Genomic DNA, 16534 nt, shown 5'->3' on the forward strand with positions numbered 1-16534 from the left:
TATATATATTTATTTATTACACACTATATAATATGTAATGTAATATAAAATAAATATTCTGATTTTGCACATTATTCTGTCCTGGCACCAAAGGGTTGACGCATTAAGCACGATCAGAGAAGGACAATTACTCAGCAAACTTACAGAGCAGGAAGTCCTGTGATTTATTCAATCTCTGTTCCACAAACAAAAAAAGACAATCATCTCTCAAAATAAACAGGCACAATATATGCTTGTCTTTAGCTGTATTTGTGCAATGTCTGGACCCACAGCAATCCCTTCCACCACATAACTCAGGGCAGACTTGGTAAAAGCGTTCATACTATTTTTTGCAAAGAAATAACATTAAAAAGGGACCAGCAGTCTACTGCACATCCATTTTTCAACATCTCCTCAATGATAAATAATTTTGACCTACATGGCTCCATGTCGTCACCCAAGTTTTTCAAATTGCATACATATAAAAGACATGAATGATTAGCCAAATGGAAAGATTGTGCACAAATTTGTGGGACAGATTTCTTTGTATTCAAACTGGTATAAAACAGCGCAACAATATATATGAACAGTTGATGCTGAAATGAAGAGGGAGGTGTCCCTTCACTTTCTGCTTTGAGGACAAAACACAAGAGAAAGGAAATCTCACCAGTCATTGGAAATCCCCTCTTACATAGTTGTCACTGGGACAGCTGTACTCATTGGAATATGTTTTTAGCTTGGGATATACTCAACCACACAAATTCATACCATCTTGTGTGGCAAATGGCTAATACAGCATATGGTGCATTGTATAGAACCAAGTGTTAAAATATTCCCCCTCAATGACCAATTACAATGATTGTGAGATTACTATTGGTGATTTCTTAATGGCACAGGCTATGTGACAGAGGAGACAGATATGGATACAGAATAGAATATGCCTATCAAATACCAGTTAGTCATTTAAAGCATGCATTTTTCTAAAAAGCAAAATGTAAAATACTTACTGTTGGAAACTCTTATATTCCGCTTGCGTCCAACTCTATCTAGACCAATTGGTGTGCTTTGTGAAAAGGCAAATGGTCGCAATCGAGCAGAGACTGCCTTGTATGGTGGCACTTTATGGGACGGTACAGGAGGCCTTGGTACTGGCTACAAATGGGACAGAGAGAGCAATATATTCATCAATACTGCATAAATAACTGCAAAACCTGCCTAAACTGTTCTATAGTACAAAACATATAAAACTCTGAACAAAGACACCAATTCTTAACTTTGTAAAGCTAACCAAACACTATGGATACGAATCTAGTATTCGGTCTGCTAAGTTCTTCTGGTACGTCCAAGTATTTGCAGGGGCTCTGACGGCTGGTAACCAAGTAAAAATAATAGTAGGCATATTACTGTCTCTGCTATGGGGTAACGCTTAATTTTCTCCTACACGTTTCTGCTAATGATATGGGGTGAGGCTTGGTCATCATTATAGAGTATAATGGCTTTCAAAACATCTTTAAAACTTCATTAGTTGGAAAAAAAATAAAAAAAAGATCAGAGCCCATTTAACCTACCGACCTACTATTCTATTACCTACCTCCTTTGCAGTAGATTGCTTTTTTTCCCAACACTACGGATGCTATCTCAAAAGTCAGCTTAAGGCCTCATTACTGCCGCATAACACAATGCGCACAGCGTTTTTCCGCATATGCAAATAAATGGCTGTATACACATAGCTGCGTTTTTTGCGCTGCGTAAAGATACTCAAAAAAATGAAACCAAGATCTGTCCGGGCTCGGAATGTCTGCGTATTTTGCATGTGAGCGTGCGTACAAGGCAATAAAGTTGCTATTAAAAATGATGCATTCTGGGATTGCATACGGTTCATGCATATATGTGACTATACGCATTTACAAATATGCGTACAATTTTGTTCTTGCGTTGTGTGTGAATGAGGCCTTAGTGTGTAATGCTACCTTCTTCACACGTCTGATCATGTAAGTAAGGCTAGTCACGCATTTGGAATATTAAAGCAGAACATCAGCCTCACCTGTTTCTGTCCTAGCTGCTTGGTGAAAAACTGTGTTGCTCTTTAATTTTCTCCCCCTTCCCGCGGTGTGCCTCCAATTGTTTAATGAAAAACAATTGGAGGCACATCGTGGGAAAGGGGTCTGGAGGCACACTTGCTGCCTGCAGACACCTAGTCTTCCACAAGACTCGCTGACTGTCTTATACATGCCCTCTTGGCTTCAGTAGGTGTCAATATGGGATGTCAATAACTGCTGCAGTGTCCTGCGTGGTGCATAGAACTACTACAGAGCCAGTTTCAGCTGGATGAAAAATATTTTTTTTCCAAAGTATCCCTTCTGTGGACACTGAATCAAGGAACTGCATCTAACCCCTAGACTTCTTTATCAACCCTTCTCTTGAAAAAGGAGAAAGGTAAGGCCTTACAATATCAGATGTGTCAATATTTGGAGACAGTTGGGGGGGGAACACGTTAAGGTACATTATTTGTGTATAAACTTAGTTCATGAATATCTTCTCTAAAGTGATAAGTACCTATTATTTGCTTTGCAAAACACTAAAGAAGGCATCACAAAATGAATATGACCATATACAAAAAGCACACAAGGATTTGCCAGGATATACAAGACTGTCAATTACCATGTTAAGAGATGCATGCAGTTAAAATCACTAAAATGAGACACAAAATTAAGTTAAAGAAAGACATACATAAGAAGAATGATTTTTTATATCTGTTTTGTATAATTTTCAGTATCCTCTAGATGGATTATTGGATTCCATTTTTCAGGGTCATAAACTTTTTGTTCTCAAAAGAGATTAGCCTCTTTTTATTGGTAACAAGAAGTATAGTTTTGAGGAAGTTGAATTTGTCTGGGGTCATTAAATGAGAATTCCTGCTAAATATAAATATGCACATCTGCCGAGCTAACACAGTTCCAGATTGCCTTATTATATATGACCAGAAATGGCCTTTTTCTCAGGAACCAAGTATATACACACTTGAAGAGGAGATAAGTCACAGCACATGTGTTGCCTATTAAATGTACAACCAAATTATGAACTGCCTCCCATATTCTTTATATTTGATCTGAAACTCACCCTTAATATATTAGTGCAAATGGCTTTTAACCTTTTGATAAATAGTTCATGCAGATCACAACCCCCAAGATCAAGGAGTTCTATAGATCAAAATCTGATATTTATAGATGATTATGGAAACAGAAGTTAGTCAGGAAAGGCAGAAGTTAATTCTAAAGCATGCATGCTTTTTTTTTTTAAATGAACAGAAATTAAATTGAGGTTGAAGTTAGAGATTGCCACTGAAGATGATAGAGGAGCTGGAAAGTCTTTCATGTCCTAGAGAGGGCATGCTCCAAGTCTTACTTGTTGAAGCAAATGTCCATTTTCTTCATCTTCGCTGGTTCCATAAAAGTTGACCCCACCAATCACAGAGATGGGCCTTCTTTTACAATTTGTGTGGAACTCAGCTTTAGCCTTATGAACCTTTGGCTCTTCACTAAAAGACCTTGAAGGAGAATTACGGTTAATGTTGCTATTTTCTTGACAGTCCATAGGAACAGAGTCTTCTGGGATGGAGAAACTACGACTGGCCACCTGGCCATAGTCTGAAAGTGGCCTTTGCCGGCACCGGCTTTTTCCTGACGTCCGTTTCCGAGAAGCCACATTCTGGGATTCTGTCTTTTCCTCATCATGTGATGGAGATGTTGTCCAGGAATTTTCTGTAGTAACCTTTTTAAAAGGTGAATAATGCAAGTGAAGTGACCTGGTGCATGTTAATTTTATTAAAACAAATTAAAAATATTCTCAGAAAAGGGTCCTCTCAAATATTTAGGAAAAGGGTCCCTGTATAAACACTTGTTTTGTAAAAAACTCTAGTAGGGCTAAAAGGTAAGACTAATGCCAGTCCCAGTACAATGCAGATCTAGCTGGAATCACGGAGTTCCCAACTTTGTTTTGTACACAAATCACAAAATACTAAATGAAAGATGCAATCAGTCATCTGTAGGACACCCCACACCAAGAGATTTTTTTTTCAACATCCAAAATCACTTTTGCTTTGCCTTTATGAAACCTGGTACATACAGATTTACAGAAACGTACAACCATTTTAACAAAGACATACTGTTTACAAGCATGGTTATGCAGTAAACAGTTTTGGATGCCTCACCAGCACAATGTCACATGAGAGGAAGGGAAATGAGTCAAATGCTTCCCATACACCTGAAGTACTGGGTATTTTTCTTTGTGTTTGGCAGCTGAATGGGATAAGTGTGGAGCAAATAGTAAGCATGTATGTGCTGCTGGTGGGATTTGCCCCGCATAAACAAAAATGGATATAGATAACATAGGTTCCTCTTTAAAAATTGCATAATGGGAAAAAATAATCCTCCAGTTTGAAGGTTTCAATATAGGTCTTTAAAAGGAAAGCTTGACATGTGTTACTGAAGACTGCAGAGCACCCCCAAATGCTGTTTGAAAGATTGTACTGAACCAAACAACTCACATGGCCATGTGCATGAGGAGTAGCTTTCAACTGCACCAGAACAAATACCACATGCATGCTAGTCATGGGCCACATTTATCATCGAATTGCTTCTTCTTGTTGGCCGCCCCTATACTTCCCCAACTAGAGAGGTCTTGTGAGCACAGGCAAGTTAAAATGGAAAGACCTTGCACCCATATGAGCACTCTCAAGGAAACCAACTGGGAACTGACAACTACAATATCCAGAATTTGAACTTTGATTTATTGTGAAACCTTGACTTCTGCCCAAAGCACTATTAGCACATACCTATATTTTGTAGAGCTTTGACTGCAAACATTGAAGTGTCTCCTAAATTAACTCAAGAAAATACAAAAACTGGCATCAGAACGCACAGAAAAAACACATTTATTTTTTAAATTCTTAATTTAATTTTAAACTGCATTCTGTGTACCAGGCTGTTTCCTTCTGCAAAGCCTGGTCATATGGTAAGGCAAACTCGCATAACTCCCTGTTACAAAGTCTGAAAATATGCAGGTCAGTCCCAAGGTCTCACCTGTGAGCATCTGAAAATATTGTGGCATGTTTCTTAAGATTTCTTCTTGCCCTCATTATAGACCCTTCCCACCATAAACACGATTGATGGTGTCCAATGACCATGTTAACTTCAGGCATACCTCTAAGTAGAGGAAATAAGGGGTATAGGAGGAGGGAAGGATTTTGTTGGAATCTTTTGAATATTTTTTTATGTTTAAATATAACAAGTCATGATTACAATTATGCAGGAATCTGAAAAGTTAGTCTTTATTATAAATTATGCAGCATTCCTAATGAAAGATGAATATTTTTCAGGCTGCATACTAGCTTTTACTAATAACATCAGACTGCTTTTTCTGAAGTGTGCTGAAGGAGATTTAAAACACAATATAAACAAGCTGTTCCACCTCATGCACTACTAGTTGGCCTCTGTGTGACAATTTCTCATAGACTGCAATGCCCATGGCATTTATTTTCTCTACTTCTGTGAATATGTTAACAATAGCAATTGCAAGGATAAAAAGTATAGGAGCTCGGTGACAGCTGGTATTGAGTTTAAGTGTTTAAAAAAAAAAAAAAAACAGTAACACACACACACACACACACCCACTGTCCTTAATGTTAACCGATTATACTTTGCCTATACAGCCTCTTTAATTACCTTGCCAACATCACTTATAAACATGACAATGTATTAATCCATGTCCCATAAATCGTGCATTAAAGAAAAAAATGAAAATAATAGTACAATTAAAAGAGAAAACAAAAAAACAAGTGATAGGATAAAAAAAAAATAAGAAAAATCTCATTATAGAACAGTTGACAAATGTTTACTAAAGACCTAAGAAAGAGAACAGTAAATCAGTCCTATTGCTTCCTACCTCTTTCCCAGAAACAGGTAAGGGGGTCCCACAAACACACTGAAACAAAAGACAGCTCATTGTCGGCATTTCCACACAACAAAAACAGAGATTTTCCACGGATCTGCACTATACTGTTTGCTCGCTGTGTTTGCAGGTGAACCTTGTACCTTTCACAGCACTGCAAACCAACGTCAGCTGTTAACTCGCCAAATGTCAGCTACAGGGAAAGACTGATCATAAAGAAAAAAGAAGATCTTAAACATGCAGATTTTTTCCCTACTATACAAGTCAGAATGAATTTATGTTGAATTAAAGGAAAAGTAAACTGTATTTTTGGTGAGCACATACTAGGTATACAGGTGAAACTCGAATAATTAGAATATCGTGCAAAGTTCATTTATTTCACTAATGCAACTTAAAAGGTGAAACCAATATATGAGATAGACTCATTACATGCAAAGCAAGATAAGTCAAGCAGTGATTTGTCATAATTGTGATGATTATGGCTTACAGCTCATGAAAACCCCAAGAACCCCAAATCCACAACCCCAAAAAAGTAGATTATTACATGCAATCAATAAAACAAGGATTGTACATAGAACAATATCGGACCTCTGAAAAGTACAAGCATGCATATGTACTCAGTACTTGGTTTGGGCCCCTTTTGCAGCACTTACTGCAATTACTTTTGCACGATATTCTAATTATTCGAGTTTCACCTGTATACACAGATATTGTGGCCATGTTTACCCTACAGTAATTATTGATATGGCATTCACATTTTTACACTGATTATATAAAGTATTATTTATAGGGAGGCACCGAAAATGGAATTTGTAAGGCCAAAGCCGAAAATAAGGTTTGTTTTTTCCAAACTTTTAAAATCATTTTTTAATTATTCTATTTTTATTTCTTTGTATTTTTTTTTACTTTACTTCTGGGGGGCTCTAAGAAAATATCAGGGATCTAAACAGACCCCTGATATTTCCCTTTTAAAATAGAAAAAGAGATTGAGGGTACAGACTCCTCAATCTCTTATTCTACAGCTCCTGTTGTAATTGAACAGGAAGACTCTATACCGGAGTGTTTCTGTTCATTCATACATTGCGGATATTGTATTCTTACTATTCTTAGGACGCCAACAATCATGAATGAACAGGAAGTAATGTAGATCAATTCCCATTCATTCATAACTGGGACACAGTAAAACACACAATGTCCAGTTATTTACAAGCACTCACCGTTCAGCTGATGAGTGTTTTTATACTGCTTTCCATCCTGAATCGGCTGTCACAGGAGGCTGAGAGGGCAGTGGGGGAGGAGCGCTCTGCCTCCTGTGACAGATCACAGCACTCTCCTCCACTCACCATTCTCCATCCTGACACAGGAGGTGGAGCCTGGAGGTGCAGGAGGAGAGCTCCGCCTACTGTAACGATGACAGCTGTCACCACTCCGCTCGGCATCCTGACCGCTCTCGCCGCCCGCTTGGCCTCCTGAAAGTTTCTCTCCTCCCCGCTGGACACTGGCAACTGCATCAGAAGGCAAAGAGACCGGCTCCCAGCAGGGAAGAAGAGAAGCTATGGATACAATTCATTTTCGGCCACATTTTCAGCCGTCAGGGTACTTTCAGCAATTTGCCAAAAGTGCAATTGTCAGCCGAAATGTTTCGGTGGCCGAAATTTTGCTGCATCCCTAATTATTGATAAATAAAATAATAAATTAAATATTGAAAGCTATAGGTCATAAACAAACTGGCAAACTTTATTTGTTCAGTAACAAGATAAAAGCCATCATCCTTGCTGACGCATTTTGGCCAACCCCGGCCCTAAATATAGTTTGGCACAGGTAGGTTTGGTCACCTATACACACCCGCAACCAGGTAAAAACTGGGACAGAGTTTCATCAACACACACATAAAAACAATGGAAGCAGGGCAAAAGACATATAATAGAAATAATAAGTAGCTCTAAAAGACAACCTATATGTAAATCAAAATACGGGAAGACAGCAGAGCACTAAATGTGGAGGTCCACATCCTATCTAAAATTCCAGCCATGTGGCAAATTACTGTGCAGTTTGATAATCCAGAAAGCCTCCAAACAGAGCAGGAGGCAATGCAAATTCCCTGCCCTCACTTTACATGTCATTAGCATTAAATGAAAAAGAACTCATAGCTTCGTAATCTACAGACCACACCACGCAAAATAGTGCTTTGCTAGCCTCACCCTAAGACAGTTGTAAACCAATTAATCTGAAATTTAGGAGCCAGTCTTCCCAATCCAGGAGCCATATCCATTGACAACAATTAGGCGCCAGCTATAATTTTAGGGAAGCAAGCACTGGCTACCTGGCTCTGGGATTGGTCCAGCCTTGACCCCAAGTGGTCTCCCACCAACATCTTGAACATGACATTCCAAACATGCAATCAAATAAACCACATCCATGGTATTACAATCCACAAACTGAAGGGAAAGGAAGGATTAATTGGTAAACAACTGAACTAATATACTGAATCATATTAGTTTTTTGGTGCACCTTACAATAACGGCATATATTCACATGTGAACAAATCTTCTAAATCCAACAAAGTTCCGAATTGTCCGACTAAAAATACTTAAAAAAAAGAGAAGCCTAAGTGTAGGGGGCTTTTCTACCAATAAACCTACAGCCACCTAGTAACACCTCTAGAATAGGAGACCACTTAGGCTTAGGATAGCAAAGAACTACTGTGCTGGTTAATGTGCCACAGTTTCCTGACAGTCTAATGTGGCCAAACAATTCTTCTGCACATAAAAAAGAGGTATGAGGCTTTTTATTAAATTGTATTTCATTCTATTGGAAAGGTAGTCAGTCCAGTGAAAAGAAGGGATCTGTGTGGCCTACTACTCCATCAAGAGGCTTTCTGGATTTTCAAACTGCATACTAGTATGACGCAAGGCTTTCAGGAACATGGCACTGTTGGAAGAAATGGGGTCATTCAGCACCTGCTGAGGAGTCCCGTGGATTGGGGCGCTCTCTACAGTGAGCGGTTCTTTTCTTGTTGAATAGTCAATACAGGGAGCTTTCAGTGGTTCAGCGTAATTACTCTGTTACTACTGAAATATTTCAGCCCCAAAGAGAGCATACATTTTTTTTTTTTTTTACAACTTGCATTGCGAGATAGAGCAGTAAAAACACAACCATTGGATGTCTCAGCAAAGAATGAAGCAGAACCTGTCTATGTAAGTATTCAGTATGGCTGCCCCATGTACACATAAAACTATACCTAGAAACAAGGCTTTTAAAACTTTAACACACATTGATAAAATGATTGACACCAAGCTGATGTCTCATAACAAAACACTGAAATGAATGTTCTTTTTAATTTACAATGTTACTCAGATGTATGTATTATGCAGTAATTTATGATGACATCATTTTTTGTGACACTGTGTTCTCATCCTCTAGGATGGGGTGAAGAAGAAATAAACCTACACAACAATTCCATCCGAGTGACCGATGTACCCAAAGTAGTCGCTAATGGTAAATTCACACTAGATATTTGTAGCCACATTAGAAAAGCACTCTAGTTTACTACAATTCACTAGCTTAAATAAATCAGAGATTCATAAAGCAACAAGGCCACCACAAAGTTGTTTTTTTAGCATCACCCAACCCTTAAAACAAAAAACGAGTATTTGAAAATGTACCAAAAATAAGCCTCTTCTAAAAGTGAAATGACTTCTGAGAAATATGTGCAAGCAAACGCCATACCCACGGAGTTTCTGAATTAGGACACGGCCCATAGACTCGTAAAACACCCACAAGCAGTACTGTTTTAGTCTGTGGGAATCATTGAACAAGACTTTATCAGCTCACTGAAGTGATATGCTTTGGAACTTGCATCAGTTTAGTATTAAGGGGAGCCGTGTGACTTAGAGGTCTTAAGATGCCCTTACAGAGCCTTGAAGATCCCAGATTTGCATGGCTGCTCTCCTGCGCAACCCTTCAACACCATCAGCAACGGTTTGTAGGGCTTCATTCATCTGTATGATCATTGAAGGTTACTGTAGGGCGCACCACATGTTCGTGGATCTGAGGTTTTGTGCATTTATGGTCCACTGACCTGTGCTCTGTGGTAACCTCTATTTAAGATTAGGGTTGATTTACCCCGAACATGTTATTAAGCATTACAGCCAATTGGACAAGAGAACATGAATTGCTTTCAATAGGGTCTGTTCCCACCAATGCACTGTAACATTCCTGCATTCTGCACTCTTACTGCATTGACCGGCATTTTACCAATGAAGTTAATCCAAATGGTTATTTCAAACAGTAATGCAGTACGTCCGACACGTCAATTCAGACAGCCCCTAACTTGCACAGACAAAAGGTGGAATCTCAACACAGAGCATAGAGATTGCACATAAACTAATGAAACACTATATCAGGGGTTAGCAAACTCCAGCCCTCCAGCTGTTGTGGAACTACAAATCCCATGAGGCTTTGCAAGACTGACAGCCACAGGCAGGACTCCCAGAGGCGAATGCATGGTGGGATTTTTAGTTCCACCACAGCTGGAGTACAGAGGTTGCCTACCCCTGCACTATATAATGCCCTCTAGAATCCTGGCCTTCTCTTTTGTTACACCGTGCATACTTATAATAATCTGCTGTGAGCATTAGAAAAGTTCTTTGCCGCTATAAATCTTCATAGATCAGTACATGGATCTATGCATGTATGAAGAATGCCAAATATGTATTTATCTGCACAATTCAAACCACAAACGTTGCTTGCTGTTGGATTAGTGCTCTTGAAGATGTTATATCTATATACGGCTCCATGACAGTTGGACGGGAATAGCCTACATTTTCCAAGGTCACAATCAGTCCAGTCTGCTCATGCAGCACTAATGCTATTGGACATAAATCTGATTTTTGCTCTAGATTTACCCAACAAAACACAAAGCAAATTAAAGCCGGATTTTAAAAAGTAATTTGCAATGCCATCTCTTCACATGAACAATTCTTGGTCAATCTGTACTCAAGCTGAACAGTTATCCCAAATCATAGAAACCTTATACCGTACGTTCTTCAGTTGGTATCCTCATTAAGAGACAGAAACATTAGCCGTTTTGTCCCAAAATCAAATGATTTCCAACATCAATTTGAGGTCCAGTTTGGAAAATGAAAAGCAGAATTTGATTAGTTATGGTCTCACTCCTTTTCAAACAGTTAAATATAGGTGGGTATAGCGATGGTGGAGATTTAACACCAAAGTAGGTTTACTAATGGAATTGGGACAGTTTACTTAGCACAGTGAATGTTCATTGTGCTTAGTAAATAAGATAAAGATGTGTTCACTACAAATAACCAATCATGTGCTAGAAACAACCTTGGTTTGCAAGATGTGTGCTGCATTGAGGTGATTTATAGGCTGTCAATAGACATGTGCGATGCGTTTCGTTCCGAATCGAAATTCGGACGAATTTTCGTAAATTCGGACATTCGGATGTATCCGAATTACAGACATAACGAATGCAAACGAATCCGAATTTCCATTTCCGAAATTCGGTAGCGTTCGCACGAACGTTCGTTTCGTTTTCTGTTCTTATTCGTTTCTTATTCGTTTCGTTCGTTGGAGCAAAGTGACATTAGAGAAGGAGAAAAATATTTTTCCCCCTCAAATGTCACTTTTGCTGCAAACGAACGAAACTAATAAGAAACGAAGAACAGAAAACGAAACGAACGTTCGTACTAACGCTACCGAATTTCGTCCGAATCCGAATTCCGAATCGACTTTCACACCCGAATCCTGAAAAACGAAATAACACAAATCCGAATTTAAAACGAAACGAAACGAATTTTTTGGCAGTGCACATGTCTAGCTGTCAATGCACTATAAATGGGGTCCTGCATGATTAATTAAAATCAGGGCACAGCAACACACAAAGCATTTGCATCTGTGTCTTCTGGTGCTCTACGGCATTGGTGAGCACCCTGGAGATGTGGATTGGGGTGCAACTAGAAATGATTGACAACCAGACACACATATACAGTTATAATGGAATTTTAATATATATTATTATGGTGTGAATAAGCCCTAAATTGCCCTTGCACATTGAACATAGAGTCACCTCTTTTACTGTCATATACTTTACAAAGTGACAACACTCACTCACTGAACTGTATCTATAGGAGGAGCATAACATGGGGCGAGGTGTTCTGTAGTCTACAGCGGTAAAATGGGATGATAACACTAAGTGGGATTTTAGTGCAGCACAGAACGTTTCAAGCTTTCTGGATTTCTGGCCGGCATTTATCGAACAGTTATAACAAAACACTTCCAATGCTATATTTAACAAACCAAAGTCGGCATTCATGACTAGGGTTTCCATACTCTTTAACACACTGATATAATTACATTTCTGGGCTGTGGATGATAAAAAAGCAATGATAATAAAACGCCGTAAGATTGGCACAATATCAACATAGACTTTGCCGTTTAGTTACAGTAAATAAAAGAACAATGTAATCACCTGCTCCATTGATTGCCTCCTGGTTAATATTTAAAGTTTATGTACTTCTCATTAAATGTATAGAACCTGGCAAGTTTTACCCCGAACAAGTCTGTAGACGTAAGATGTGTGTTAGCTTTTCCTGGTCTGTAGACCCTTCCTGAAAGCTCATCCTACTGGAAATTCAGGAAGGGTCGTGTAATCCCACTGGGAGACAGGAGACTGATACCTCTGGCATCAGTTTGTATCCCTTCATCCTGGCATTGCATTGATTTGGATTAATCCTAAAACTGGCCAAAAACACAAGATGACCAATGACTGATCTGTCATTCTGGCTGAACTGGCCAGATCCCTATTGACTCTTACCCTCCACTCTGATATAGGCTTGCTTTGATACATCTCATCTTGCTCCTTACCCTTCCACAGGGCAGCTTAAACCAGATGTGAATTGCACAGTGGCCCTGGGTTTTTTAGTCCAGGGGGGCCACCAATACCAAAAAATATGTCATTAGGTCACCAGTTTGTAGGTCTCAGAGTTGCGACCACCATTTTTGCCGCGTCTCTTCCCATTATAGTCGCTTATCTCTGCTAACTGGCACCCCTACGGATTTTTGGGAAATATAAACAACAGCAACATTTGCACATCATGCCAGCATGTCTGGCAAAGACATCCTCAGTGCAACTTCCTTGTAGTCTTTGGGGCTATTTGTAAGCCACATCATCCCACCTGAAGAGAAGGAGCAGAAATGCCAGTAGCTGAATCATTTATATGAAGGCATGTGGATATTGTACAGGATTGCTGAATATAACAGAAGATTATTATAGATGAGTGGTGGATATAATAAATATTTGTTGCTTGTGCATGTAGGTGAGGTGCAGGAGGGGGTTTGTGATATGACCAGGTTTCATATTCTACCCTTAATATGGGTGTAACATAAAACATGGTCCAAAAACCTTAAATCTAACGTATTACATTTTATTATTTTGAGCTAGCAAGCCTTATTTTAGTTCAGTGGAGCCTTTGGCTCTACTGAGCCGCTCGGCCAGTTTCAGGAGCTCTACGGGCTATAGTGAATAGACCGTACAGCAGGCCTTCGGTTCTACTGAACCAAAGAGCTCAGGTGGCCAAAGATAGCCGAAGGATCAGCCGAAGCTACGTCAGCACTGACCGAGAGATATGTTAAAATGTAAAAAACAAAATCAAATAAAAGTAGATCACTATAAAAATTAACCCCTTATTGTGATTATCTGCAGTTATTCTGCAGATTTGTTTTGCACCTAAATAGTTAATTTTAGGTTTTACCCCCTCATGACATACAGAGTACTCCTTTATCACTGAGGGGGTTATTCACTAAGCTGCCGAAGGGGGTTTGAGTCACTGCACCATGGGCCTCTGGGTTGTACTTGCAAGTCAGCCCCTGACATCACCCCCTCCCCCGTGCTGCCGCCGCTGCCACTCAGCTCAGCCGTTCTCTCCTTCCCTGCGCCGACGCCACTCTGCTCAGCTGTCCTCCCCGCACGGCCATGTTTGCTTGAATAGCTCCTTAGAAGTTGAAAGGTGACCCTAGGGGCTCTCGTAGACCCCTGTCACCTTAAAGAGAACCTGCCATCTCAAATGTGCTATTACATAGGGGGCGTTTGAGCACAACCATGTGATAGCAATAAAATTAACGAAAAAAGTTTAAAAAAATAAAAGTAACAATACAAAAAAAAGTAAAGTGCCCCGCCCGAATGCGTGTAAACACTCCTCTCACCCGCAGTGCGATCGCCTGCATTGGAACGTGTGGTACCACAATGTCGAGCGTTCCAGTGCAGTGCGATTGCAAAAAATTGTGCATGCAGTTTTATTCTGAAGTAAACTTTCTTTTTGTGACACTCCATTTGTGTATTTTAGTTTAAATTAAAGTTGGTATTTCATTTTTTTAAATTATCCGATCAAATAAAAAAAATAAATAAAACAAATAAATTATGAAAATAATCGTTAGTTGCAACCCTACATAGAGCCCAGTGTTCCAGCGACTCCCTTTCTAAGACTCCACAATTTTCTGCCTATATTGAGGTTTTAGCAGAAGTGCTTTACAAAGAAATCCTTTGGAATGATTTTAGTGTTGATCCAGAGAGTATGCGTTTGCCTTCGTGGGATCAGGAAGAAAGTGAACCGCGCTGTGGGAGGGGTTTTGCCTTCCTCTGGATCAATTTCATGTTTAAGGTTCTGAGAATTGCAAGGTGTTTTGTGGTTAAAATAAATAGACACGTACCTTTTTTTTTTAAAGCAGAAGTTATAAATGTTGGGTAGCCCCAGGGCAAGGGTTAACTGCTCAGGGTAAAATAAAAATAAGTTATATTCACCTGATCCTCCAAGCCAGCTTGCTATTAGACTGCTCCCCAGAGTCTCACTACCCCTGCACTGCAGTGGTCCAAGGTCCCCAAGTCATCACGTTCAATGCAGTGTATAGGATGTGAAGATAATAAGGGACATACCATCACTGCAGCGGAGGAGACAGGCTGGAGGGAGCGCTGTGAAAGCCTGCCGGCTCAGAGGTTCAGGTGAGTAGAACTTTGCTAATTTTTGCCTAGGGCCAAAAATAACAGTTAACCCTTGCAGTGCGGGAGCAGCCCCACTGGAAGGGTTAATAAGTGTTAATTGGAGTTCTTCTTTAACCTGGTTAAATTGGAAGCGCTATTTTGTGGCTTTAACTAAATCACAGAGTCACTTCACACTGGTCACACATACAATCCGACTGCACAATCTACTTGAAGCTGGATGGGAGGCAGATCTAAAAGAAACAAAATTAACTCAGCCCTGCAATTAATGGTCATTAAATCTATATTTTCAATGCAAACCAAGTAGGTAGCAAAATTTGACCTGGTATCAGCCTCTTGCAGTCTACTGTATAGCAGAGCTTAGACTGGGGGAGGGAGCAGCAGCACAAGCAGCCAGTCAGGTGTGTTGCAGTACAAGGAGCATGCTGATTAGAGGAGAGAACAGAGTGAGAGAGAGATGTGCTCATTTGTGTGTTGCTCCTCATTTCACTATAAAGCCATAGGGTGGAAAAGGGAAGCTGTGAATAACAATGAAACCACAACAGAGCAAGGTCAGGCCCCTCACACTGCCAAGCAGGACGGTGCTGTAGGACAGACCTGTGTAAACTTAACGACTAGATATACAAAAATATAACTCATGTTGGCAAGTAACCACTCCCATATATATATATATTTGGTCTGTATATTTTAGAGTTTGCATGGTGTTCGGCATTACGATTTACAGAGGTGCACTGAAATAAAACTTTAAAACTGAAACACTTTATAAAAAATTTTACATTTTGTTTACATTTTTATTAAATATTTTTTATTTTTTACTTTTAGGGGCTTTGGGGAAATATTAGGGGTCTAAACAGAGCCCTGATATTTCTCTTTTAAAATAGAAAAAGAGATTGAGGACACAGAGTCCTCAATCTCTTTTTCTGCAGGACCAGTTATAAATGATCAGGAATCCTCTATGAGTGCTCCTGTTCATTCATAACATGAGGACAGAGTATGTTTACCATGTCCACAATCATGAATGAACAGGAAGTGATGTAGATCACTTCCCATTCATTCATAATTGAGGATATAGTAAACATACTATGTCCTCAATTATTTACAAACACTCAGCGATCACTGATTACTTGCACCTGCTCTCCTTCCTGACAGCTGTCACAGGAGGCTGAGTTGTACAGAAAGGAGAGACGCCGACCGCTCACATCGCTCTTCTCCCGCAGCGCTCAGCCACCTGTGACAGTTTCTCGCCTCGCTGCTGGGACACAGAACAGCGCCCAGCGAGGAGGAGAGAAAGCAGAGATGCGCCGCTGTATCGACAGAAAAATGCAATTTTCGGCCGATATGTTTCCGCGTCCGATATATCGGTACATCCTTAACGCTTTACCAACTGAACGCTTTACCAACTGAAACAATCCAATCAGGCAAGCCTTCATATACCACGATTATTGAACAAATCCAAGCTTCCCGATGAAGCAAGGAAAGAAGATGAACGCATGGAACCATAGTGCGGCAGCAGATACATCAGGGCAGTACTGGATCCACTGGGAATGCGAGTATTGTGGATAACCCCAGTGAAAAAAATTAAAAGGTAAT

At 39.7% G+C, this 16534-nt stretch overlaps 1 protein-coding gene across 5 annotated transcripts in view; it reads right to left on the reverse strand.

Annotated features, from left to right (window-relative positions):
- The window catches only part of SPATA13 (spermatogenesis associated 13), a 70385-nt gene that overhangs the window by 34816 nt on the left and 19035 nt on the right, over positions 1–16534 (reverse strand). For 2 of the 5 annotated variants that reach the window (XM_018570986.1, XM_018570987.1), the window contains exons 2-3: positions 3385–3750; positions 987–1131 (exon numbers count right to left, since the gene is read on the reverse strand). In XM_018570986.1, the coding sequence (XP_018426488.1) occupies positions 987–1131; positions 3385–3750 (511 nt within the window). Of the gene's footprint in view, positions 1–986; positions 1132–3384; positions 3751–5922; positions 5983–16534 lie in introns of those variants that run through there. The other 3 variants (XM_018570988.1, XM_018570990.1, XM_018570989.1) reach the window with 2 other exon arrangements.

This window comes from Nanorana parkeri, unplaced genomic scaffold (assembly GCF_000935625.1).
Source record: "Nanorana parkeri isolate BGI_ZX_2015 unplaced genomic scaffold, ASM93562v1 scaffold1649, whole genome shotgun sequence".
Classification (NCBI taxonomy): Eukaryota; Metazoa; Chordata; class Amphibia; order Anura; family Dicroglossidae; genus Nanorana; species Nanorana parkeri.